General features: G+C 43.5%; 1 protein-coding gene across 2 annotated transcripts in view; it reads left to right on the top strand.

The window, feature by feature from the left end:
- The window catches only part of TNFSF13B (TNF superfamily member 13b), a 31243-nt gene extending 20013 nt beyond the window's left edge, over positions 1–11230 (top strand). For both annotated transcript variants that reach the window (XM_031466307.2, XM_064492983.1), the window contains 3 exons: positions 6274–6386; positions 6474–6624; positions 9577–11230. In XM_031466307.2, the coding sequence (XP_031322167.2) occupies positions 6274–6386; positions 6474–6624; positions 9577–9689 (377 nt within the window). In that variant the 3' untranslated portion in view covers positions 9690–11230. The remainder of the gene's footprint in view (positions 1–6273; positions 6387–6473; positions 6625–9576) is intronic.
- Positions 11231–25142: the final 13912 nt, after the last annotated feature.

Here is a 25142-nt window from a genome sequence, read left to right as displayed (position 1 = left end):
TTAGATAATATCTATTGATTGTCTACTACGATCAGTAATAAAATTAAATATGATTTCTCTTTCTCTATCATTCCTGTCCTTCATCATCCATTTTTTTGATAGTGATACTATATTTCTTAATGTTTATTATCTATGTACTATTTTTAATATATTTTTATTGAAGTATAGTGAGTTTACAGTGTTTTGTCAGATTCTGGTGTACAGCACAATACTTCAGTCATACATGAACATGCATATATTCATTTTCATATTCTTTTTAACCGTAAGTTACTATAAGATATTGAATGTAGTTTCCTGTGCTATACAGTATAAACTTGTTGTTTATCTGTTTTATATATAGTAGTCAGTATCTGCACATCTCAAACTCCCAATGTTCATACTTCTATTACTTGATCTGTCAAGTTTAATGTGTATCCGTTGAACCCCAGCTGTTCCAAATGAGGCCATTGATGAATTACTGTCCACTACTTCTCAATATTTGTTACTTATATAATCTCTACATTGTCGTGGATTAAAACTGTTTTATTCTTTTTCATCAAACCATCCTTTTTATGTGTCTTTGTCTTGGTTTTCAGTACCCATTGCAAGTCCCTTTGCTGTGGTTTCCTCATTCATATTTTGCTGAATTTTGTTCTCTACTCATTTACTCAAAATGGCTTCCTGAGAACAGTGCTTACTAAGTATCTGCAGTAACAAAGCTGTTCCTTTGTAGTTTTGATACTTTAAGGACAGGTGGCTGGGTATGAAATCCTCAGTTTAACCTCTCTTTACCTGAGGATCTTGTAGGAATTCCTTCACTGTTTTTTGCCTTTGGCGTTATATGTACTCTGAAGAAAACTAAGGTAAGAGAAATTTTTCTTCTCCAAAGTGGCTCGACTGTCTTGACTATCTGGCCTCGTTGTACAAAGAATGATTCATGCCCCTTAAAAATGTAGTATTTATTTTACTGTGTATCTCAGGGTTGACTGCTGTGGCAGGTAGAATAATACGCTCCCAAAGACGCCCACATTCTAATCCCTGAAACCCGTGAGTTTACTCCCCTACATCTGGGACTTTGCAGACATGATTAAGATAAGGAATTTGGGGAGATTGTTCTGGGTTATCTGAACAGGCTGAGTATAATCACAAAGGCCCTTATATGAGGGATTTAGCAGGGTCGGAGTCAGAGAAGGTGATGTGGTGATAAAAGCAGAGTTCAGAATGATGTGTTTGTTGCCTGGGAAGAGTGGAGGGGCTACAAGCCCAAGAAAGCAGGCCAGCCATAGCAGCTGGAGGAGACAAGATGGTTATTCCAGCATCCAGAAGGAACACAGACTTGCCAGCATCTTGATTCTTGTCCAGTGAGACTTCTGATGTTTAACATTGGGAGATAATAAATGTTTATTGCTTTAAGCCACTAAGTTTGTAGTTACTGCTTACAGCTGCAATAAGAAAGTAACAAACCTCTTCCGAAGCAACTTTCCCTGAGCCGCGATGGGCCTTTCAAGCCTGCAGCAGCTCTAAGTGGTTGCTCTGCTTGCCTTTCTGTTGTTTGTTTTGTCTTTAGGGGTCCAGTGATGTACACGCTAGTGATTATCTGCATGTCTTTTATGGTCTATAATTCTACAATTTTTCTCAAATTCTTAACTTTTTCTTTATTCCATCTCATTTTGTTTTGTGCAAAACCTAGGTCCCCTTCTGAAATGTTTACTTTTATTTTCATTTAAATGAAGGGGTTTTTTTTCCCCTCCTAATTTCCCAAGTTCTTGTAGCTAATGTTGACATTTCCTGTATTGTCTGTCTGTAGAATTTCTGTGTTAGGGGCTCTTCACCTTCAGCGAGTGGATTTTTGCTGGCTCTTTGTGAACTTGGCTGCTTCCAGGCTTTCGTGCCATTTTCTTTGCTGCTTCTCTTCACTTCTACGCTCAGCTTCAGTGTGGTCTCAGTTGCTTTTGGCGTCCATCACAGTTATTTTGGAGAACACGCATCTGTCTGTTTCTTTCATAGGACCTACAGGAGGTAAAAGAGGAGAGACGTAATTGCCACAGCCATGTTAAGAGTGGAAGTCTTTTGTTTATTCTGCTTTTTAACATCATGATTTCATAGAGGCAGTGATGAGATTGACTTTTAATCTCGCAGTAGAATTTAACACTGCATTTAAGGCTTCGTGGAGCTGGGAAGTTTATACTTTATCAAGGTACATCTATGTTTTAGCTGTTGACTAACAAAAATAAGCATTAATACTCTTGGAATTTACTTCCAAATTCTTCAGTATCTGCTGTAAGGTGTGATGCATGCTAGCTTAGGAAATCTTTCTACAGAATAAGCATTTAGTGCATGTTCTCTTGTTATTAGCGTTTACCTGTGGGCTAACTAGCAAGCTGAAAATCTAAGTCTTAAGATGTAGACACATAACACTTACACTTACATTTATAATTACTTTAGCTTTGAATTAGTCTTTTAGCATATTTTCTTAGATTTAAAGTTCATTCAGCAGCACATACTGATTGAGTACATACTAGATTTGGAACTGAACCGAACTTGGGCCTCCTCGTCCTATGTGCAGTGAAGCCAATCTACTGACACCAGGTTGTGAAGAAGGAAAGTACAGTGTTTATTACAAGGCGAAGCAAGGAGAATGGGCAGCTTGTGCTCAAAAGACTTGAACTCCAGGATGACTTTCGGGAAGGGTTTTTAAGGGCAGTGTGAGGGAGAGGGTCTCAAGGTGAGTGATCAGTTTGTGCACTCTCTTCTGATTGGTTGGTGGTGAGATAATAGGGTGCTGTGTCAGCAGTCGACATCATCAACTTTTGGGTTCCAGTGGTCTAGGGCTACGTGCTGGTGGTCAGCACACAGTCGACTTTCTTCACCTGGTGGGGCTTTTGGTATCTGCAGAACAGCTTGGGAATGTGCACCAGACTTACCTTCACCTTTGAAACTGAACTGGAAGCCCTTGTGACTAATTGACTGTTTAACTTACGGCTGCTCTCCTGCCTGACTGTCCTTTCTGTGTTTCTGCATTCTCTGCTTTCCCAAACATTAACTGGCAGGGCCTGTTCTTTGTTCCAGACGGAGGGCTTAGGAAGTCATGGTGTGTTTCCATAACCGCTTTTCCTAGTCGACAATAAGCAGGGACACAGAGGGGTCTGTCACTGGGAAGGCCCCTACGCGCACCTGCTCAGGTTCCTGTGCTAGGCTCTACTCTTGGCATTTGGGTTTACAGCTCTGACTACAGCTTAGTCATTTCCTTGGCCTAATGGAGTATAATCTGTGTGTGTGCACGCGCGTGTGTGTATACAGGGGTGGCAGGGGAGAAACCCAGACAGTACATAAAAACAAGCCAACGTGTACTCTCTCTCTTTAATATATTTCCAGCAAGATAGGATGAAATGCCAAAAGCAAATATCAAGAGAAAATAAGAATATCATCGTAATATTTGGTTTTCTCTCTATCCTGACAATACGGCCATGGAATTTGGTACAAACTGGCTCACTAATTTTATAGATAAGCATGGTGTCCAGAAGTAGGGGCTCAATTTAAGGTATTGCAAATTTCTTTTTTTTTTTTTAGTCAGTAAATATCTCTGATTGGAATATAAAGAAGCAGTTTTAGAAATATGTGTTTTGCTTCCATTCAGGAATACCTATTGTCTCTATGATGCGGGTGTTTCATTTCCCGGAGTTTCAGTAAACAGGTAGTAAATGCCTTCAGAATACAGCGGAATGTTCATGACTAATTGCATAGTACGCCACCATCCTGAAGTATTTTATGTTTAAAGTTGAGTTAATTCATTTAATAAATATTTGCTGCATCTGCTGTGGGCCAGTCATCCTTTTTAGCCCTGGGGAAATAGGAGGGAACCAAACATAAACCATCCCCGGACTCAGAGAAGTTAGCATCTAAAATGTGTAGGGCTGGAAGGGCGAAAAAAGCCCTCTGTGGTCAGAACATCAAATAAGTGTCTTTCCTACCGTGAAAACAGTCGCCTTCGGTCATCAGCTTGCCTCTGACAGCAACCACAGCCATGGTATTAATTCCTCCTCGTATTTCCAGACTCTACATTAAAAAATGCTTTGGGCACATGATCTTATTTAAGCAGAATTTAAAACTATGTTATTATCATCTTTTTTGCTGAAATGATGTTATATCAAAACAGGTGATGGCGCTGGAGGTTTTCCATTTCAGGAAAAGGTTTCTCTGAGACTCCCTGGGGAAGAGCGCACAGCTGGGAGCGCTCACTCCGCCTGGGAGCACAGGAGAGGAGTGGGGGAGGTCTGTGGGGTTCGCTCGCCCTCCCTTCTCCCCGTGCACGCCTGCCCCCAGACCCTCGCGCTCCCCTCCCTCCCTCTGTGAGACGTGAGCCTTGCCGGCTGCCTTAAGGACTTGCTTTATTTTAAGTTGAATTCACAGTGTAATCGTCTTTGGTCACCTCTGGCTCTTCAGGCCTCAGAAATATTCAGAAAATCTGTGGTTCTTGTTTTATAGGCTTCCCTTGGGAATCCTGTTTGGTTAAAGGTCAAGTAGAATGGTTTGGCCCTGGGGGCACCATTGGAGTTGGCCCTTACACTGAACTGTTGTATTTGTGAACCTGAAACCGTTGCTGCCTCCATCCTCCGGGGCCTCCTTGGGAGAACCCGCAGGGCGAGATTTCCTTTACAGCCAATCGGGGACAAGGTGTTCTTTTCCTGAGCTTCTGGCGTATCATCCTGTACACCCTGAATTTTAGTACTGATTTTGTTTCTCTTCTAGTTATGGCCAAGGTGAAGTCTGGGGACACGTGTGGCCCAGCACTGCCAATTACATAGGAGTATTTTTAATATGATTTTAGACTATTCTCTTGTTACATTACCATTTCCCTAACTGCATCACTTATTTTTATACCATTTTACTTATAACCCCAATTTCCCAGTCTCTAGCCTGAGGGTCCACTGTTTACGCCAGTCTTTACACAACGTGATGGTGACAAATCCGGTGACCTTAGCCTGTGAGTTCATGGGAAGTTTGGCTTACTTTCTCGGTAGGTGTTCTGGCTTTGCCATTTGAGCCCCTTTTGCTGCCTGTTTCTTTGGCCACTGTCTTCTCTCTGCCTCTTTGAGTACAGTGGCTCCCCCGTCACTCCCCAAGTGAAGTCTGAGGGCTGCTGGAGGAGAATTGGTGTATTGAGCAGAAGCCACTTCAGCTTGAATATTTCAGACAGCTCTCATAAAGGGCCCTGACCGTGTCCCAGTAAAGATCAGGTCTTACTAAGTTTTCTCTCTCTCTGTAAGTTCTGTTCAGTTGCCTTGTTGGAGAGGGCGCTGGCTATCTCCTGGTACTCTTTGCTAAAGTCTCCACAAAAAACTCCCTCGTCTCTGGGAACTAGAGGGGAGCCACATTTACCACCCTAAAATGTATCTCTTTGGTGTGAGGATCTAATTTAGGCTGATTACTTTTAATTATTATTTTTAAGAAGACTCAGGAAGTTTTTCTTGTTACCTCCCTCCTTAACTGACCAAAAGAGTTTAGATAGAGGGCTTGGTCCTGGAACAGAGCCATCACCAGAGACATCTGCAGAGAATATGGGCTAAGGGTGGTGGGGGAAGCTCAGGCAGGGCCTAGGATCAGAGTCCCCACCCTGGGTCCCGCTGACTCTGGTGGCCTAGCAAACATTTGTTTACCACACTTTTGCTTTTCCATCTCTTGGTGAATTGCCTTCCTCCCCTTTGAAGTCCCAAGCCGCCACTCGTAACATCCTTTTTTTGTCTTTAGCTGAAAATGGTATTCAAGCTGAGGGCTTTGGCACAGAGCTCAGTGTTCCTGGGGCTCTCCCATGTACACCTGTTGTTAAACTTTTGTTTGATTTTCTCCTATTGATCTGCCTCATATCATTTTAATTCTTAGACCAGCCAGAAGAACCTGAAGGGTAGAGGAAAATTTCTTCCTCCCCAACAGAATCAAAGAAGACCCCCCAAAATCTCTGTTGGTCTGTTATTCAGAGACATTTTGTCCATTTTTTGCTCCAGACTTTCCCATCCAGACCAGCCTTTATTATGAAAGTTGCTGAATACAGAAGAACTAGAAAACCCCGACATTTCACATGAAGTGTTTGCTTTCAAGTTCCCGTATCTGATACTTGCCTGGAAAAAAGTATGTCACTGAGGCTGAGAAACCACTGGAGGACTGTGATTTCTCTGTTTCCTCTTTGTTTTTAAAGATGAAATTCTCTAAGTTTGAGACTTAGTTTAGCAACTAAGTGGAGGTCAAAAACTGCTTTTCTCAGTGTTTTTACCTTATAAATCATTCTCTTCATTGTAGGAGCTTACACATTTGTTCCATGGCTTCTCAGCTTTAAGAGAGGAAGAGCCCTTGAAGAAAAAGAAAATAAAATATTGGTCAAAGAAACAGGTTACTTCTTCATATATGGTCAGGTAGGTCCAACCCTAATGCTGTTGTCATTTTCCAACACCTCCCATTTTGTGCTCACTTCTGACAAAGTTCTTTGGTTTGCTTCCCAGGTTTTATACACCGATAACACCTTTGCCATGGGACACCTAATACAGAGGAAAAAAGTCCACGTCTTTGGGGACGAATTGAGTCTGGTGACTTTGTTCCGATGTATTCAAAACATGCCTGAAACACTACCCAATAATTCCTGTTATTCAGCTGGTAAATAATAATTTTGTATAAATAGAAAGACATTCCTCAAAATACTGTGTGGTTTGTATTATCTTGAATCATAAGCTAGTCTGTGTCACTGAGACTGAGGAAATCAGCACTAACAGGTTTACCATTTTCAAAAACATTTGGAATGGCAGGAACTTCACAGCAGTCAGCACCGAGAAGGATCCTCACCTGTGTCGTCTTCTGTAATAACAGCAACGATAGAATGATAAGAGAGTGATCACTGCATGCCAGCCACTTTGCCTGTGCCCCTTCATGTAATCCTCCCTGTTGAAGTGGGGTGGGATCTGAGACACAGAGAGGCAGCAAACACTGTCTGAGGCTGCAAAGCTACTAAGCTCCAGAACTGGGTTTAAGACAGCAGGTCTGACCCGATTGGAAGCCATAGTGTCTCTTCTTTATTTACAACAGAAGAGATGCCTTTGGCCAGTTTGAGGGTCAGGGCAAGTGGCACAATGGCTTCTCTCACCTTCCTGCAGGTGAAGTCTGGTGTGGATGGACACCAGATGGGCGATCGTGGGGAGTGGAGTGTGGGAGTCCGCCTGTGTCTCAGCTCAGGGCCCAAGGGATGGAGAGAAGGGGAAAGATAAGCTCTCTCGATCTCAGGTCTGTTTGGGCGGTAACTGTCAATCATTTTGTTTTGGAGGTAATTCCAGATTAATCAAGGCCAGTATATGGGGGGGAAAACCTTGCATTAAACACATTTTTTTCTCTCTGGTAATTTTTGATAAATCCATTCAGGACCCCAAGGAAGGTCTTCAGTTAGTGTGAATGACAGTGTGAAACACAGGTTTGGAGGGTAGGGTGGCTGTGCAATTTGAAGGACTGTGTTTCAAAGGCATTTACTGACAATTGCACAATGAATCTGTTAAAAAAAAAAAAAAAAAAAAGGAAGGAAAATAGTTCACAATAAAGGAGACGATTGTCATCCTGGACCCACAGCAATAAATAGCTTTGATGGGGTGAGGAGGAAGTGTGTTAAGTTGAAATTCCCTAATTTTCATAGAGAGGTTTCCCTGTAGCCAGCGGTGACCAGTATTTGGGTGTTGCTAAGTATTTGTAATCAGTGTGGCCACTCCAATCTGTTATTTGTCTATAATTAATACTTGGAGCTTTACAACAAAGTCTTTTTCAGATTTTCTTATCATCTGAGCATCTCACATTTACTTGGCCAGAGTTCCTAAGTACCTGACTTTTTAAGAGTAATTAACTTGACTACTTCAAGATAGTTCTCAATGCTGATAGCTTAGTATGTTTTACGAAAACTGTTCTTTAGGAAATTTAAGTTTTCAGTTTTCATCTGTTCTAGGGCGAATTTGTTTGAAACCATTAAACACCACACATTGGTGTATAAGTGTATAAAGTGCTTTCGTAATAATCTGAAAAAAATTAAAATGGTCCATTTAAGGAGCTCAGCATAACACTAAGGAGCCTCTTTTGTACACAGAGCTGAATCTTCATTATTTCATTAGCAAGTTTAGTATGTTTATTGTAGGAAAAGTTAGAGCCGTTTGTTATAATCTGGGAGAATTGAAAGAGCCAGAAACTCAGTGTTGAAATCTGAAATGGAACCTACTTTTAAAAGTGGTTGGTTTGCACCTTTATTTTGAGAGTTACTATTACTTGATGTTCTGTGATATATAGCCTTTGTCAAATACTAGATTATCTTCAGTCTCTATGATAATTGACTAATCTAGTCAACAAATAAGTTCAGTCTTTTTTTTTCCTACTTAGCATAGTCATCAAATGCTTTGCCAATCCTAGAAAGTGTACACTTTACCCTTAACAATATCTAAACCTGTGTTCTTTTGTTTGTTGTCTGTCTTAGTCCATTACAAAAAACAAGATCTTTAGAGACAGAATCTTTGTTCATTCCAACCACTGCCCCGTGCGTGCCTCCGAAGGGGTCTGGTGCATCTTACATGTTCAGTAAATAAATACCCTCTGGCTGCTGCTGGAGGAAACCCATGTGTGTTGGGTTTGACAGCGGAATAGAGGTTAACACATAAGTGTTCATATAAACCACAGCATATTAATGAAACAGTACAACTACTTTTTAAAAATTGTGTTGAAATTATTGACAATTAGATGCTATTTTGTTTGCCAGTGTCTTTGTTTTATTCTCTGCCCCTCCTCCTCTTTCTTTTTCTTCCTATTTTTCTCTTAAAATGGGGTCAGGTTGACTTGATATACTGAGTGTAGTTCTTGTGTTTTGTATTCCTGAGTCACAGGGTACATTATTGTGAAATAGGCACATGCAGATTTATTGGTCCGTTTTGAGAAGCTAATGAACTTTGTTGCTTTTGATTATAAAGACAAGCATGGTCATTTAAGAAAACAATATAGAAGGCTATAAAAAGGAAGCCAAACGACTCCTAACCCCATAGTCTGACTCTTATGTTAACAGATGTGCTTTGTTAATAATGTGTTCTTTAACTTTTTAATAATTTACACATTTTATATGCACATTTAAAAGTATTTAGGACTATGCAGTTCATAAGTGTCTGTGTATTTTTTTTATTTTTATTGAACATTATTATAAACGGTATCCTTTGTCAATAAAATGAAGCAAAACCATTTTAGCTGCATACTAGTCCACCATAGGTGATGATTTACTGAACTTTTTTTCCTCTTAAAGTTAGATATTTGGTTCCTGTTTAGAGTCTCCATTTTAGAAACAGCAGGTGATAAATCCATTTGTATCTGTTGTAACTCTGTGTGCTCTTCCTTTTTTTTAAACTTTTTTGGTATTTTTTTGTTTTTAGACGAGTAGAATTATAACTGGTTTCCAAGTCCACGGGTGTAATTTGAAGTGTGAATGCCTCTGTTAACATTTTTTTTCCAAAAGAAGAGAGTTTACTCTGATGTTCCTGCCCCTCCCCCGGGTCTGTGCTGTGGTACCGCTGCTTCAAGTCCTTGTGAATTGCTCTTTTCCAGGCATTGCCAAGCTGGAGGAAGGGGACGAACTCCAACTGGCGATACCGCGCGAAGATGCTAAAATCTCGCGGGAGGGAGACGGCACGTTTTTCGGTGCGCTGAAACTTCTGTGACCTACGGAAACCTTGTCTGTGGCTGCTTGCCCCCCTTGCTCTGCACCTCTACAGAGAAAACTCTTAACTGGAAATGCCAAAAGGAGAAAAAAAAAAAGTGGTTATTACCATACCCTCTTCTGTGAGCTGTTTGTTTTGGTTTTCTGAAACTAGACCCAAACAGGAAATTTAACAGACAACCGCAGCCATCGGGTGTCATGTGAATTACAAGAAATAGAGCCCATTTAAGGAAAAATAGAATTAGAACGACTCCCCCCCCCCCCCCCAATGCCATGTTGAACAACTTAGTCATAGCTTCTGGGCTCATAGGAAGCACAGATTCAAAGGGGCCATGATCGCATCTTCTAAACGCTATTCCACTGCTTGTTGAGGAAAAGCACCACGCCTGTAGGACATGAAGACATGGGGGGGGGGGGGGAATCCCGGGATTCTCTCTGTTTTTATGTTAAACACCAATTCTCCTTTTTTCAGTTAATACCGAGAAAAACCAAAAAGAAAAAAGTATATAGAAATCTCGCACTCCATACATGAAAAAGTAACAGTTTACATGTAAATATCATATTAAACAGTTGGACTCAAAATAGGATCTAGGTACCATGTAAGTCTTTTAGGTTTATTTCAAGTTTGCAATTTTTAGCTCTAATATTATATATTCCTTGATGGAACACTCCCAGACATTTTTCACAGGAGGGAAATAATTCTCTCATGTGTCTACATTCATGTCTTTTTTTTTTTTCTAGCTAATTTCAGTTACTTCAGAAACTTTTAATGTAGGGTGATTCCACTTCATGCATATAAGCATTTATTGGAAAAAATAACAATTGTTATAATTGTTCTTACGTAAAAATCAAATCTGCAATAGAAGTTAATAAATACATTTGTAATAATGTAATTTCCTTTTGTTGCCTCTCCTGTTTTAAACTGCTGCTATAATAGTTCACATAGCACGGCCTCTAAAAAATACTCCTATTATTAGCTTTACAGGAGTTGGAGTTTAGTTAAAGTTCTTGGCATCCTGAGTATGTTCTATACCATGTGCTTGTTATAAAAATTACTCCGTCAGAAGACATCATCCTAACCTTCATTTTATGAAGACTCGTGTTTGAGAATCCTCTAACACTTACCCTTTATGGCACCAATTGCCCTTGCACACCTCTTTTTTGTGTCTCATCAGTCTCAAGAGTTTATTTCATTAAACAGTTGACTTTGCTAGTTTAAATAGCAGGTGGGAGAGCAGACCTGGTCTGCTCCAGCTTTCCCCAGGTCACAGTGAAATATTTTAAAGGGACTATTTTCAAAACCAAGAGAATTATTTGTATTTTGCATCTCAGATTACACTTTCTTAATCATTCTGATTTCTGTGATACTGGCTTTTGGGTTAAAGTCAAGTCCATTCTTCAGTTTATTTTGTTTTACAATATTATAATAAATAAAGGAGTGGTAGGTGGGGTCGGAGTTTCAGTACTAGAAGGAAGTTAGAGATTTTCTTCTGGTTGCTGCTAACAGATTGCCAAATAAAAATGTCAGTGCCTTTTGCCTCAGTTTTGGATTGAGTTTGTCTTACACCACTCATCTCTTGGCTTCTCTCCATAACACTAAATGCCATCTTAAAAATGAGGTTCATGAACTGTAAAACATCATGGGGTAGTATGTGTTAGGGTCTGGCAAAGCATTTGAAGTCAAATATTTTACATATTTCAAAAAGGACTTGTTCATATCAACACTAGGTATATAGTTATGGATTAACTATTTCTTCGAGCAGAGGCTAAAAAAAGATACTGCAACGTTGTAACAGGTTTGCACTCTAAACTCCTGTCGTTGACAGCCTGCGAATCCTTTTCAAATGACTTCACATATTTTTGTCAGCAGATGTGGAGTTCAGCACCTAAAATATTCTTAAATCTTACTTTACTTTCGGTTCAAACCAACGTTAAAATGGAACTCTTAATCCTCGTATGTGAAACTGCGAGGAAAATCAGGCTTTGGTGGAGTGACAGTGTGTGCAGACAACAGGAAGCAGAGTAAAGATGAGGTAAACACAGGCGTGGGAGGCGGGAGGGTGGGTCTCACCACAGCAGGAGTCGCCCAAGTTCCCACTTCTCTATCTTTCCTTCCATTCATTTTAGCAGAAAAAGATGTTATCCTGGGATTTCCTACAACAAAACGTTTCTAAGGCGTAAGGATATGCACTCAGTTCAGATCCACTGCCCCTGGAGGAAGTCCCCGGGCTCTAGGTCACCGTGCAGAGGAAGTCCTCCCTGTGTGGTTTGCTACAGGTGCAGCGACTTACGGGTGGAAGGACTTAATACGTCCTGTTGTCACGCAGATTCTGGATCAGAAAACACGCCTCCCAAGAGCCCCACCCCCACCCCCAAGGAGCCCCGTGCAGCCCCCTGACTTTTTTGTTTGGGTCCCATCTTGCTTTACAATTTTTTAGTTGGTTTCTAATATAAAAATCTAGACTCATCACGTGAGACAGGACACGTAAACCTCTTTCGAAAATACAGATCTCTTATTTTACATCTGGAGGACGAGGTATGATGGCCACCCAATGCTACTGCAGATCCTAAGGGTATGGCTTGGTCACGTGTTTTTACAAAGTTGACCCCCTCCTGAGGTCACCCACCACGTTGCAGCACAGGACGTCACCGAAGCCTGTCACTCTCCTCCCCGACTTTACGTAATCGCCATTCTGACTTCCAGCCTCAAGGAAGAGCTTTAGCATCTGAACTTTATACAGATGGCACGGGACAGGATGTAATCTGCACGATGCATGAGCTCACCGCTTTGTGACGTTCTTCCCCACTGGGTCCTGCAGCAGTAGTCAGTCCTTACTCAGTTTGTAACTGTGTCACAGCACATTTGTCCCTTTTACTCCTGAATGACCTTTGGGCTGCCTCCGGCTTGGGACCATCATAAAGCATGTTCCTGTGAATCTTCTCTGAAAACATTTTGGGGAACCTTTGCACCTTCTGTTGGCTCTACACCTAGAAGTGGAATTGGTAGGACCCAGACTCTGCATGTATCCAGTTTTAGTTAATTCGTCCAATAAGATTTCTGCCTGATAAACAATTTGCAGAAAATCGAACAGGGCGGGGCTGTGCGAGGCCACCACTGAGGGGCTGACTTTTGTCGGCGCTCTGCAGCCAGGCACCTAGCTCTGCTTTTCTGCAGAACACAGGACTCTCTTTGTCCCCTGTTACCTGTCTGGCCTGTCCTGGGTCCCGGGGATTAGCGAGTTTACCCCAGGTTGTCTGTAGGCTCATTACTCTTCTAAACTGAGTTTGTCAGTGTGTATAAATCTGATTACGTCGTACAGATTCATCATGGAGAAAGGGGTCCAAGACCTCGAGGCTTCTGTCAGAGCAGCTGCTCTTTCCCGGTTCCTCTTTCCCTGAGGGTGAGGTGAGGGTGCCGCAGGCTGGCGTGGGGCAGTCAGCAACCCCAGGCACCGGTCGGCCCCGCTCAGCCGCGCCCAGGCCATCACGGAGTGAATGTGATTTTCTTTTGAGCTCCATTAGGGGGCGTCTTTGAGTTCCTCCTCACCTCCCCATCGCCAAGTGGAGGAAATCGTTTGTTATTTAAAAAATAATGAAACAACGTTCAAGATCAATTAACAAAGATTAAAATAAAAGCATGGAGGTGTGTTAACAACCCAGCGTGAGTATCCATTTGTTGCTTATGTAGATTTAGTTTACAGTCAGGCTAGCGTGGCCCTCACCAGTATTCAAAAAGATATATTTAGAGTATGCAGTCCTTTTCCTGCACACTTAATTGTGTGCGTGCGAAAAGATTTTAGGCATTTTTGTTTTTGTTTTTTCTTGTGTTTTGAGGCCCTACTGTATTTAACACTAATCACAGAGTTGGGAACTTGTGGGGTGAGTGGCCCTGTGTGATGAAACATTTGATGTGGTGTTATGATATTGAACTATCAATTTAGATCACCCTATGACTAATTAATTTGTCATTTGAAAGGACTAAACAAATAAGATCAACAGTACAAAAACTAAGATCTAGCTGGTTTGCAGAAGTGCAAGTGGATTCATTTTCTGGGTCTTACTTTTTCCATCTGTACAAAAGTTGCAATGACTTTTTTCAAAAATGAATGGGCAAACTCAAAATCCATCTCAGACTATTTAGAGGAAAACACTGGTTATATCATTACCTTTAGGTTTGTACTTATAATGGGTAGAATATAATTCATGAGAATTTTTTGACTAAAACTAACTTTATTGTATATATTACATATTATATATATTGTATATATGTATTACATATTGTGTATATATACAACTTTGATAAAAGCTAATAGCAGGCCAAGCATTCATCTGCTTAGGGGCTGATTATGAAGTGGTGAAATTCCATGAGGACCAGAGTCATGAACGTGGTCCCTGAGTGCAGTCTTGTTGGTGATCTGGTGTCATGTCACGGCCCTGACCCCACGCTGGTGATCAGAAACCAAAAACAGAAGATTGAGATGTTAACCGTCATCACTGGAGATCAGATGATGCTGACGGAGAGACAAGTAAAAGACAGTTACGGGGGAAGAGGGGAAATTCTTCACCTTCGAGGTCACAGCCTTGTCTAGCTGTGAATGTTTTGGATATTTTGACTTTTCATTTTAGAATAATATCAGGCTTATAAAAACAGTGCAAGGAAACCTCTTATACCCTCCACTTTTATTCTCCAAATATTAGCATCTCACAGTGTGAGGATGAAAATCAGTACAGGGCTATTTTTTTTTAATTGAAGTGTATCAGTTACAATGTGTCAGCTTCTGGTGTGCTCCAGTCATGCATATGCACACATATAGTCATTTTCATATTCTTTTTCATTAAAGGTTGTTATAAGATATAGAACACGGTTCCCTGTGCTGTACAGAAGAAACTTTTTTCTTACATCTATTTTTATATATAGTGGCTAATATTTGTAAATCTCAAACTCCCAAATTTATCCCTCCTACCCGCTTCAGGACAGTACTTTTGATACAACCTTGTCTTAGATGTGAATAATAATCACCCCCTCCCTTAAACCCACTGTAGCCAAATACACACACACACACACACACACACACACACACACACACACATACACACACGATGCAGCTGGAAGAAGCATTTGAAGACGCACCTGGTTGGGGGGGAATGCCCCGTGACACAAGAGGCCTTGTTTCCCTTTAATGTTCTGCAGTTGCATCTTAAACTCGTCATCATTTTTGAACAAGGGAGGCTGCATTTTCATTTTGCACCAGGTCCCGCAAATTAGGAAGCGGTCCTGCTGGAGTATGTTGGAGAAGGGGCAGAGGAGGATAGTTAAGGGCGCATCTCTAGGGCCGAAGCCCTAGTTCAGCTGCTTGCTTGTGTTGTAACTTGAGGAACAAAGTTATAGTCCTGCTAAGCGTGTGGCGCTGCTGTGAGAATAAAATGAACAAGTAAAGGCAGCTGGCACACAGGTGTTGCGTGCTTTTGCTTAGAGATCCCCCCCCCCCCCGATCCTCACGCACACATGAGAAGAGGGATTTGAACCAGGAGTCAAAAGAAGGAAAGAGACATGCACTGTTTGGTTTTATTTTAGCAAAAGACCTGAAAGCTGAATTGGCAGGAACTTGCGGAAATCTGGTTTTGTTGTATGCTTTAAGGTATCTTGAATAGACCAGAAAAAGAACTGGAAACAGAGAGGAGGCCGCCCTCTGGGCCTGGGCACATGGCCCCTGCCCTTCCTCAGGTCCCCTGGGCCACCTCCCTCTGCCCAGCAGCTCAGGTGGACAAGGACACTCGTGGCTCTGACTGCATCCTGCCCTGGCGGCGAAGCGTTTCCCAGATGTAGGGGACAGGTGGGGCAAGAGCCTCCCTGCAGGAGCAGAAGGTTGCCCTAAGTTTAACCTGATGCAGTGAAAGGAACCAGAATTCAGGAGATCAGATGGCGAGGCAAGAAATCAGAATAAGGGGGAGTTGATGAGAAAGAAAATGCCCATGGGAAGGAGTCTTTCCAGGGCCCGGGGACGTCCACCTGGGACCAGCCTACAGGTGAGCTGGGGACAAGGACGGGAGAGGACAGTGGAGGTGGGGTCTGCCCACATCCCTCAGGATCGCCCCACAGAGCCTCCCTGTAACTGCTGAGAAAAGATCGACCCTCTTAACAGGTCCTGTCAGGGAGGGAGCACGTGGCTGGGGGTCCCTGGTCACCCGCTGACATGTGAAGAGGACTGTGTGGTTAGAGTCACTGGAAATGAAAAAAGCCACTTTAAAATTCTGTATTTCAGATAAGTCTATTGGCTATTTGAGTCCCTTGGAAGTTAAAGAAAATGGATCGTTTTTTCTTAAGTGTCAACCTCAGGGCTGCCAGATTAGAGTCTGAGCATCACAGCGAAAATGAGCAAGACCCTTCTGCAGAGGAACCCCCCTCCCCCCCCCCCGCAAGCTCGGAAGGGTGTCACCGTCCAGCCTCCGAGGGGACACCTCCGGAGAAGACAGTTAAGCTTGCGTTGGTGTTGAAATCCGCATCTCTGGTGGGGAACCAGGATGCTGTCTGCGCTTCCGGAGATCCGTCCAGGAGAGGAAATGCAGCCATTAGCAGGCGTTCCTTTAAACCCACATCATCTGAGTGGATGCATCACCAGGTGGTGACGTCCAGCCACTCGCAAGAATTTGGAAAGCAGCAGTGATTTTCATTTTTGAAACTGAACACGCATCAGAGTTCTAGCTGTCGCCTGTGTCTCATCTCAGGGATGGATGGTCCCCTTGGGCCTCAGCAGGGGGAAGCTTGCTCTGCGCAGGTGGGAAAAGAGCCCCTGCGTCGCCCACTGTCACCTGAGAGGGAGAAATGTGGACGGTATCAAGTAAGGAAGGGTCAAGAATCTAGAAATGTCTAAACCAGAGAAAAAAATGAAAAAGAAAGCCCCCCCCCAAGGCAAAAAAAAAAAAATAGAATGTGGAAGGACATGAGGGAGCAGGGCAGGGAGGGAAGGGAGGACCATTTTCAATATTTACAGGTATAACACGCTTGAGGGTAAAAGTAGCATTGATGGGTAGAACTTACAGAATTTTTTCTTTTCTAAGCAACTTTATCAAGGTACAAATTACATGCTATAAAAGTTACCCATTTAAAGTGTAAAATATAATGATTTTTAAAAATACACTTGAAGAGTTGTGCAGGAAGTGACTGAATTTAATTTAAAACATTAGGAACTCGAAATTGTATTCTCAGGAAGGAAAGGGAGGGGCTTAGAGAAAGATCAGAAAAGAAGAAAAAAATGGGGGAGAAACCATTTTGCACATCCCTCACTTTCAAAACTGACTTCGATTTACAAAAGGCTCCAAAGACAGCACAGAGTTCCATACGCGCCTCACCCAGCTTCCCCGTTGTTGGTGTCATACATCACTCACAGGGGATTGTCACAACCAAGAATGAACACTATTCCTCTCACTTGAACTCCGTACTTTATTGGGATTTTATTGGTTTTTCCACCACCGTCCTTTCCTTTCCTGGATCCAACCCAGTTCACCTCACTGCGTTTAGTTGTCACATCTCCTTTGCCTCCTCTGGTCTGTGACACTTTCTCGGACGGTCCTCGTTTCCGTGGCCCTGACAGTTCCAAGGAGTACTGGGCAGGTGTTTTGTAGAGTGACCCTCAGTTTGTGTTGGCCTGATATTGTTCTCATGGTTATAAAGGAGATACTATGCCTTTCGAGGGAGAACCCCAAAGAGGTGGAGGGTCCTCGTCACAGGAAATCAGAGGTGCATACACGATCACCTGGCCAGGTCGCGTCTCCCAGGTCCCAAGAGGGCACTGTAACGTCCATGTTTTTCTAGTCATGATGCAATTTAACTGTACATGTGATATTACTTTGGAAAGGTACTTTTTTCAAAATTACTTTGGAAATTACTTTTGGAAAGCAGTGTCCTGCCTTTGCCTTGTTGAGGCGTTGTACCCGTGTACAACCACCAGAGGGAAGCCTGGAACAGCTTAAGTGAAAGGTCTGTGTTACCTTTAAACACAATGAAATGGGTAGAGAAATACTAAAAACGATAAAACCAGGAACCAGACAGACATTACAAGATCACCAACCAGACCCTTTTAGCGATTCCTTAGCACATTCAACTCCTAACGAAAGCCCACGCCCACGATATCACATTTCCACTCTATTCCTGTGCAATGAAAACTGGTTTCTGTAGGGTTGTACCAACTGGTTTGCAAACCTGGACAATTGGCAAGATTATAGCCTGCAAAGGTGGAGGCAGAGAGATGGCAAAGAGGAACTGGGGGAGGAGAGGGTGGAAGACAGTCTCCATCCTAAACTGGTCCAGGTTTTGCAGAAATCTCTTTCCACCTCTGACTTTTTTAACCAGGAAATGGGGAGTGATAGACACTAACCCCTATATACAGTGCATACTGTCTACTTCTGTTTAATTTTAAAAATTATTTATGTGTATAACTGCACTAAGCTGATTTGTACATGTTACCCAGGTTTTAACTGTGAAAAATAAATTACCAGATTTTTAAGAACAGTTTTAGGTATACAGAAAATTTGAACAGAGAGATTCCATTCACCCAATCACCACCCCATTACCTCTATTACTGTATTTGTGTGGTAAGTTTGCTATAATTAATGAATCCACATTGACACACAATTATTAATTAATGTCCACAGTTTATATTAGGGCTCTTGGTGTCGGACAGCCTATGGGTTTTGACAAATGCACAATGACATGAATCCATCTTTACACGCAGAGTACTCCCACTGTCCTGAAACCACCTGCGCGCCACCTGTTCGTCCCTGCCACTCCCCGCACACCCTGCCCCGATGCTCTGGCAGCCGCTGATCTTTCTGCTGTCGGCCTAGTTTTGCCTTTTCCCGAGTGTCGTAGCGTTGGGCTCACACGGTACGGTCTTTTCAGACAAGCTTCTCTCACCTGCAGCGTGGCTCCAGATTCCCCCTGTCTTTTCATGCTTTGACGCTTGCTTCTTTTTACTGATGTATCACCCCCCTGTGTGAATGCTCTGCAGCTGTCTGTTTACCTATGGAAAGACTCCTGAGTTGCTCCCGATTTTGGATAATTATGAAAGAAGCTGCTATAAACGTGTGTGCAGAATTTTGTGTGGACGTACATTTTCAGATCATAGCGTAAATAGCAAGGCGCATGACTGCGGGAACTAAGCTAAGGAACCATGCTAACTAAGACTATGCTTAGTCCTGTGAGAAACCGCCAACCTGTCTTCCCAGAGGCCGGGCCGTTTTGCATTCTCACCAGCAGCCGATGAGAGTTTCCGCGGTTCCACATTCTCGCCAACATTTGGCAAGTGTTTCGTTGTCAGTGTTTCAGATTTTAGCCATTAGGAGGTGGGTAGGGTTGCCTCGTTGTTGCTACAGTTTGCTGTTCCCTCATGACACGTGACGGTGAGCATCTTTTCTCATTATTTGCCATCTGGACATCTTTGCTGAAGTGTCTGTTCAGACCTTTTGCCCACTTTTCAGTTGGTTTGTTTATTTTCTGATTGTTGAGTTTTATGAGATCTTTGTCTATTTTTAACACAAGTCCTTTATCACATAGGATGTGTTTTGTTAAGATTTTCTTTTAGTCTGTGACTTTTCTTTCTATGCCCTTTAATCTAATTTAATTTTTTCAACAACTGTGGTGCAGGTGCCGTCATTACCTCTGTTCTATAGATGAGGCGCTGGGCTCTGTCTCAGGCAAGGCCCCAGAAACTAGAGTGCGTGGATCTGGGCTGCGACCCCTGACGAGGGCAGGTGGCCGAGCTGACTGCTTCCTCAGTGGCTGTCGGCTTTGCCGTGAGGGCCCTTTGTCCTCCATCCAGGTCAGTGGTGAGGCTGAGACCTGAGGCTGGCCCGTTTTCATTTAAGGATCTCTAGGACAAGTGCTCACCTGGAAGTGCAGTGAGAGAGCAACCGTCAATGTTTGAAAATAGGCTTTTAAACACTGTAAAATCAAACCATTCTCCAAAAAGTTACATTCAGACCAACAGCAGGGGATTTTTCAATGTCAGAGAACAATAGAATGGTTTCCTGAAAGGTCACGTAAAAATCCACTATAAAGTAACCCAGGGGATTTTAGTTTTGTCTTTGGTAGAAGTGAAAACGAAACTTCGGGAGGAAGGGCATGGGGTCAACCCTCCTTACGTTTAATCACTTCGACCTGGAAATTTTCCAGGCAGAGAGCTCTAATATTCACGTAATCTTAACAGATACACAGAGGGGAAGGGGGATGAGCAAGCCGGTGGATACATTGTCACCTGTACCAATTTAAAACAAAACAGTGACAGAGAGCTCAGACTTGGAACACGGGGTTGGGGAGGGCTGGGGAGACTGGCCTGAGTGTCGCCTTCACCTTCAGATGCTTCAGAAAGCATTGTAAGCCGTTTCTTTAAGAAGCCTTTCTTTCATCCTGCACATCTCTGGAGAGCACCATGAGGCTCAAACCGAGGCCAATTCTTCTTTCAACACAAGGAAAAGTTTTCCAGGAAGGACAGCGGCCCCAGCATGGAAATGGGCTACATGACCACTCAAGTGTCTGGTGTCACCAGCCTTTCCCAGGTTCCCCAGGCTGCAGAGCTGGAACCATCCAATTCCTCAGCACTAACACCAGGCCCAAGGAGAGGAGGGGAGGGGTCCTGGGAGGGGGTTCCGGAGCTTCCACACAGACGGACCGGGTGCCAAGAGCCGGAGGCGGAGGAGAGACGCGATGCTCCCGGGAAGAAGTGAGGACGTAATGAGCGTGGTCAGAAGTCACTTTGCAGGGAGCTGAGTCGGGGGTGGGACTTGGGGAAACAGAGGTAAAGCATTTGGTTTCCAGCAGTTTGATGACAGAAGATAATGGCTTCTCGAGCAATCTGATGGTGAAAGGGAAGCCAGGACAGTAGGTAGAGGGGCGTCCGGGCGGGGACCGAGGCTCAAGTCCTGGGCCCGGAGAAGGAGTGATCGGAGGGCAGAGAAGAGGGAGGCCCTGGTCAGGGGAGAGGGTGGGATCCCGCCTGAAAGCTGAGAGGTAGCTTTAGATCCCGCTTCCGCTGAGGCCGGCTGCATCACCTCCACGTGGATGGGGCAGCAGGCAAGTGGAGAGAAGAAGGAACATTCTGCCCCAGAGAGACCCTGTTTTCTTTGTGGACATAAAGGATGAGTTTACCGACAGCACAAGGAGACCGGCCTCAGGGCTAAGGCTCTCATCCCCGCGGCCCCTTGTCCCGGCACCTGTGCCCGCATCTCTGCTGGGCTGCACGGGACCAGCCCGCCCCACGCACCGCCGGGCCTGCCTCTCCCTCCCCCTCCCTCCAGTAGGGAGACATCAAGTCCCAGCAAATCAGTGTGAACATCCCAGGTCCCGATGACCCTCTCTGTTAAAGGACGCCATGGTTCTGTTTGCAAACAGTTTAAATAAGGCAATAGTACAATTGCTTTTGGTAAGTGACTTAATGAACTGTTTTCTGCCGTGTCCACAATGAGCTGTAGAAACTGTGGGGTGGCAGGTTGGCCCTTCCTCCCTCACCTGCACCCACCCCACCAAACACCCTCACTTCCAGCACCTGCTCACAGCCTCATCCTCTTCTCTTTGAATGGTGACAGAGCATTGTTTTTAAATTGAATTTTTGGAAGTTGAAGTTCCATTCAAGTTTTTTTTTCTTTTTCTTTTTTAAAGATATGTGAATTTTTTTTTCTTTTCTTCTTTTCTTTTCTTCTTTTTGTTTTTTAACGGAGGTGCTGGGGATTGAACGCAGGATTTGTACAAGCGGGCATGTGCTTTACCACTGAGCCGTCCACCCTGCCACTCAGACTTAAATGATCATAACCGTCACTGTATTTCTGAAACAAATTGCTTCAGTTAGTGGTAGAGAATGCATTTCTATCCCTCTTTCTTTTCATTTCTAATTAGTTTTTGACTTTAATAATAAATTAAGTTGAATAGACCCTGAGCACAGAGGCAGCCTCATTGAATTTCACTTACCTTTGTTTGAACTGGACCAGGCACGCATCACTGGGAGTAAATGGACTTCTCTTATTGTGAATCCTATTAATAATATCCTATAAAATGTGAGAGTTTTAATAATTGTGTTACCAATATCTGGAAATATTGTAATTTTAAGGATTGTGTTACTCATCTTTATCTTGGAGTTCCAGACCATCAATTTTCTTCCAAATTAATCCACCAGACCAAAACAATGTGACAGCAGAGGGCATATTCGGTATTTCAAAGACCGTACATATTTTACTCTTTAAGAGAAGCCTTCTGTAAACCTTCACCCACACACGGTCCTCCGAATGTGCAAGCTCTGAATTTGATAACTGCGGAGAGGCGTGCGTATGCCTCTGAAATGGTGGTTGTGGTGGAAGCACTTCTATTTTGCCTTGATTAATTAAAAATTGAGTACCAGTGCGTCTGTCTGTCTCAGAATTTACTTTTTTCAATTTGGTCTTCTTTTTCGATGGTAAGTTTTTAAAATATTTGTTTATTTTACATTGTCTTTTGGGGGGGATGTCATTAGTTTAATTTTTTTATCTATTTACTTTTTTAAACAGAGGTACTGGGGACTGAACCCAGGACCGTGTGTCTGCTAAGCATACATGCCCCCCCGAGTGACACCCTAGATAACAGAGATTTGATGTGAAGGTGGTATGGTTTTCATTCCTCGGATTTAACCGCCATAGAAGATGACTAATGGAAAAGTAACACAACTGCCCGCACGTTGTGATCAAGCAGCTTAGGGTGTCTGCCCCTGGCGTGCTTTTCCCTCTCCCAGGCTCGCACTGTCTCCTTTGCAGATTTCCGATAATGATGGTAATTGCCTGTCAGGATGCAGTCGGGGAGCTCCTGCTTGCAGGGGCCTCTCTCTCACCTGTGCGAAAATGGACTGAGTCTCCCCCAGACGCAGCCCCAGAAGAGAAAACAACCAAGATTGGACAGGTACAGAGCGACTCCCTGCGGCCGTGGGGCGGAGACAGGCCGGCAGGCCCTGCGGGCAGTGCACACTTGCTTGAGCCGAGGAGGTCCAACTGGACACGGAGACTTCTTGGGGGGTTGTGGGGCCCATGTGGAAAAATCCAGAAAGATTCCTAGGAAATCAGAAAGCAGCTAGTAAAACATGACTATCGAGGGGCGTGGGGAATCCTGGAAGGAAGGGGTCTGACGATGGGATGTCCAAAATCTATCTCCCTCTTCTCCAGTCCTAAACTGTGCAGGCAAATCACAGACGCTGGGCACAGAACACCTGAACTGAGACCAGAGCCACTGCTGAGAAACCCGCTTTGGAGCCCAAACTCCGCTAACGGTTTCCTACAGCGACTGAAATTCACCAGCCCTTACACCCAACATTGTAAGTGCTAGTCTATGTAAACGCATGTTTGGAAGCTCTGGGTCCCAGGATTGACTAGAAGTTTGAAAGTCTGGCCCCGTTTTGGAAAGTGAAGGTACTCATTCGCTAGGTTCTTCTATATCATCATGTAAGAGTTGAAATGCCTAAAACGATTTCTGCCAGCACCCAGGGTGAACACCGCGCATTCCTCTCCTGAAGTGTTATTTGGGACACCCCTTTGCTGGTTCTCAGTCCTGCGGTGCAGGTGTGGGTGGTGTCCCTCGAAGGGCTGCGTAGCCCTCCGGAGCCCGGCATCCTGACGAGGGTCCTTGAGTCGCCCTCCTGGAGCCTGTTGCGTGGCCCCTCCATCACTGACCCACATGCCCCAACTTGCACCCACCTGTGCACCCCGCCACTTCACTGAAGAGGATACAGGAAATTGCGGCTCACGTAACAACCTTATCAGGTGAAATTCCCCAAGAGCAGCGATTTGAAAGCACTTCAGATTTTGCAGAGGGTTGGCAGCTTGCGTCGCATTGAAAGCAGGTTCCCAGAGGGAGCTGGTCCTCTGGAGGTGACCCGCTGGCCCCGAAGCCGCAGGTGCTGCTTGAGAAAAGCAAAAGGGGAAGTTGTAGAGCAAACACTAAGTAAAGAGAAGAGGCTTACTTCTGCCTGTTAGAAATGAGGCGGGCGCTGTCTCCTCTTCCTTTTCTTAGAACATTTTCTTTAGAAAACTTGCAAGTTCTTTCTCTGTCTCTTCCAAGTGTGTGTAAATCTTTTTAAAAGCTCATCTGGCCAGTTTCCCAGCCTGGAAAAGTCTTTCTCAAGGTCCTGGGAGCCAGCTACTTGAGATGTAACATCACAGAAGATAAGGACTTCATCTCTTGCCATAGAGAGGCAGGCATGTATTTTTCCTTCATATGAAGCCAATTAACCGACACGGATGGTCACTGCAATTCAGGTGCACTGAGGACGAACACGTGGGACAAATGTGGCTGTCAAGTCGTGTTACTTGAGGACTAGTTACTGCTGATCCCGAGAACGTGTCTCTAATGGGTCGCATCCTCCTGGCTACGCAGGAGGGTGAGGTTTCTTTCCATCCTCACTGTCTCTTAGCAGAGTCCCTGCCATGAGAATCGCATTCTGCTTTAATGCGTATTCAACGATAAATTGATTTTCATTCTCTACTGACTTTATGGAGAGGATTTCCAGGTTGGAAGAAGATTTTGTTTCAAATTCTATTTCTCCACTAAAGGCCAATGCTTGGGGGAATTCTGCATGATTTCTTTGCTATTTTTACTGCAGCACGACAAGATGCGCTCTTCAAATGTTTTCTCTTTATTTGTAGAAATATGACTTATTTTCTGGCAGGTGATCAGACGAAAACCTGGCTGCCCCTTCCTGCAACTGCTGACGTCTGATCAATCGGACTCCTCCCTGGCTGAGCCCTGAGGTCTTCAGTTCATCAGTAGGTGCCCATGGGGGATGTGATCAATACTGTTTAGCCAAGTGTAAACTGTGCCCCAGGATAATTTGGTCCAATAATGTCAGAGATCATGATTAACACACAAATGTTCTCTGAATAGTGATATTTTGGGTGCCTCACTGGAGTTTTGCAGTTCTTTCTGCCTTTGAATATTTTCATCAGATTTTCAGATCTTTATCAATAGCTTCAATTTCTTTTTCATAATTTCTCTAATTGATTTAGCTCTATTTCTAACAGATTGAAATGGAAAAATAAAAGTGTTCCCCTTCTAAGGAACACATCATACCATTAATGACCTAGAGATAATTACCATAAAGACATTACAATTCTCAGTGTGTAAACTTTTGGAGTTTTCCATATTTTCGCTGCTGCAAACAATGCATTGCAGTAATAAAGGAATATAAATTTAAAAAAAAAAGCAAATTAGGAAGGAATAAAGTGGAAATCTCTCCCTCCAAAGTTCTTCATAGCGCCTAGATATTTTAAGAAATCATTTTCAGATGCGCCATACTTAAAAGATAAACACATCATTGAAAGAATATTCGTTTTCAGTTCGGCCCTTCAGTTGAACATCTTGCTTTTGGTTCCATCTCAGCAAGACAAACAGCTTTGGCTAAATCGCTTTCAGCCTAAGCACATGCGCTTTCCTAACACAGTGCTTGGG

The sequence above is a fragment of the Camelus dromedarius genome, chromosome 13 (genome assembly GCF_036321535.1).
Source record: "Camelus dromedarius isolate mCamDro1 chromosome 13, mCamDro1.pat, whole genome shotgun sequence".
Classification (NCBI taxonomy): Eukaryota; Metazoa; Chordata; class Mammalia; order Artiodactyla; family Camelidae; genus Camelus; species Camelus dromedarius.
Note: the sequence above shows the minus strand (reverse complement) of the source record. Positions and strands in the feature narration are given on the sequence as shown.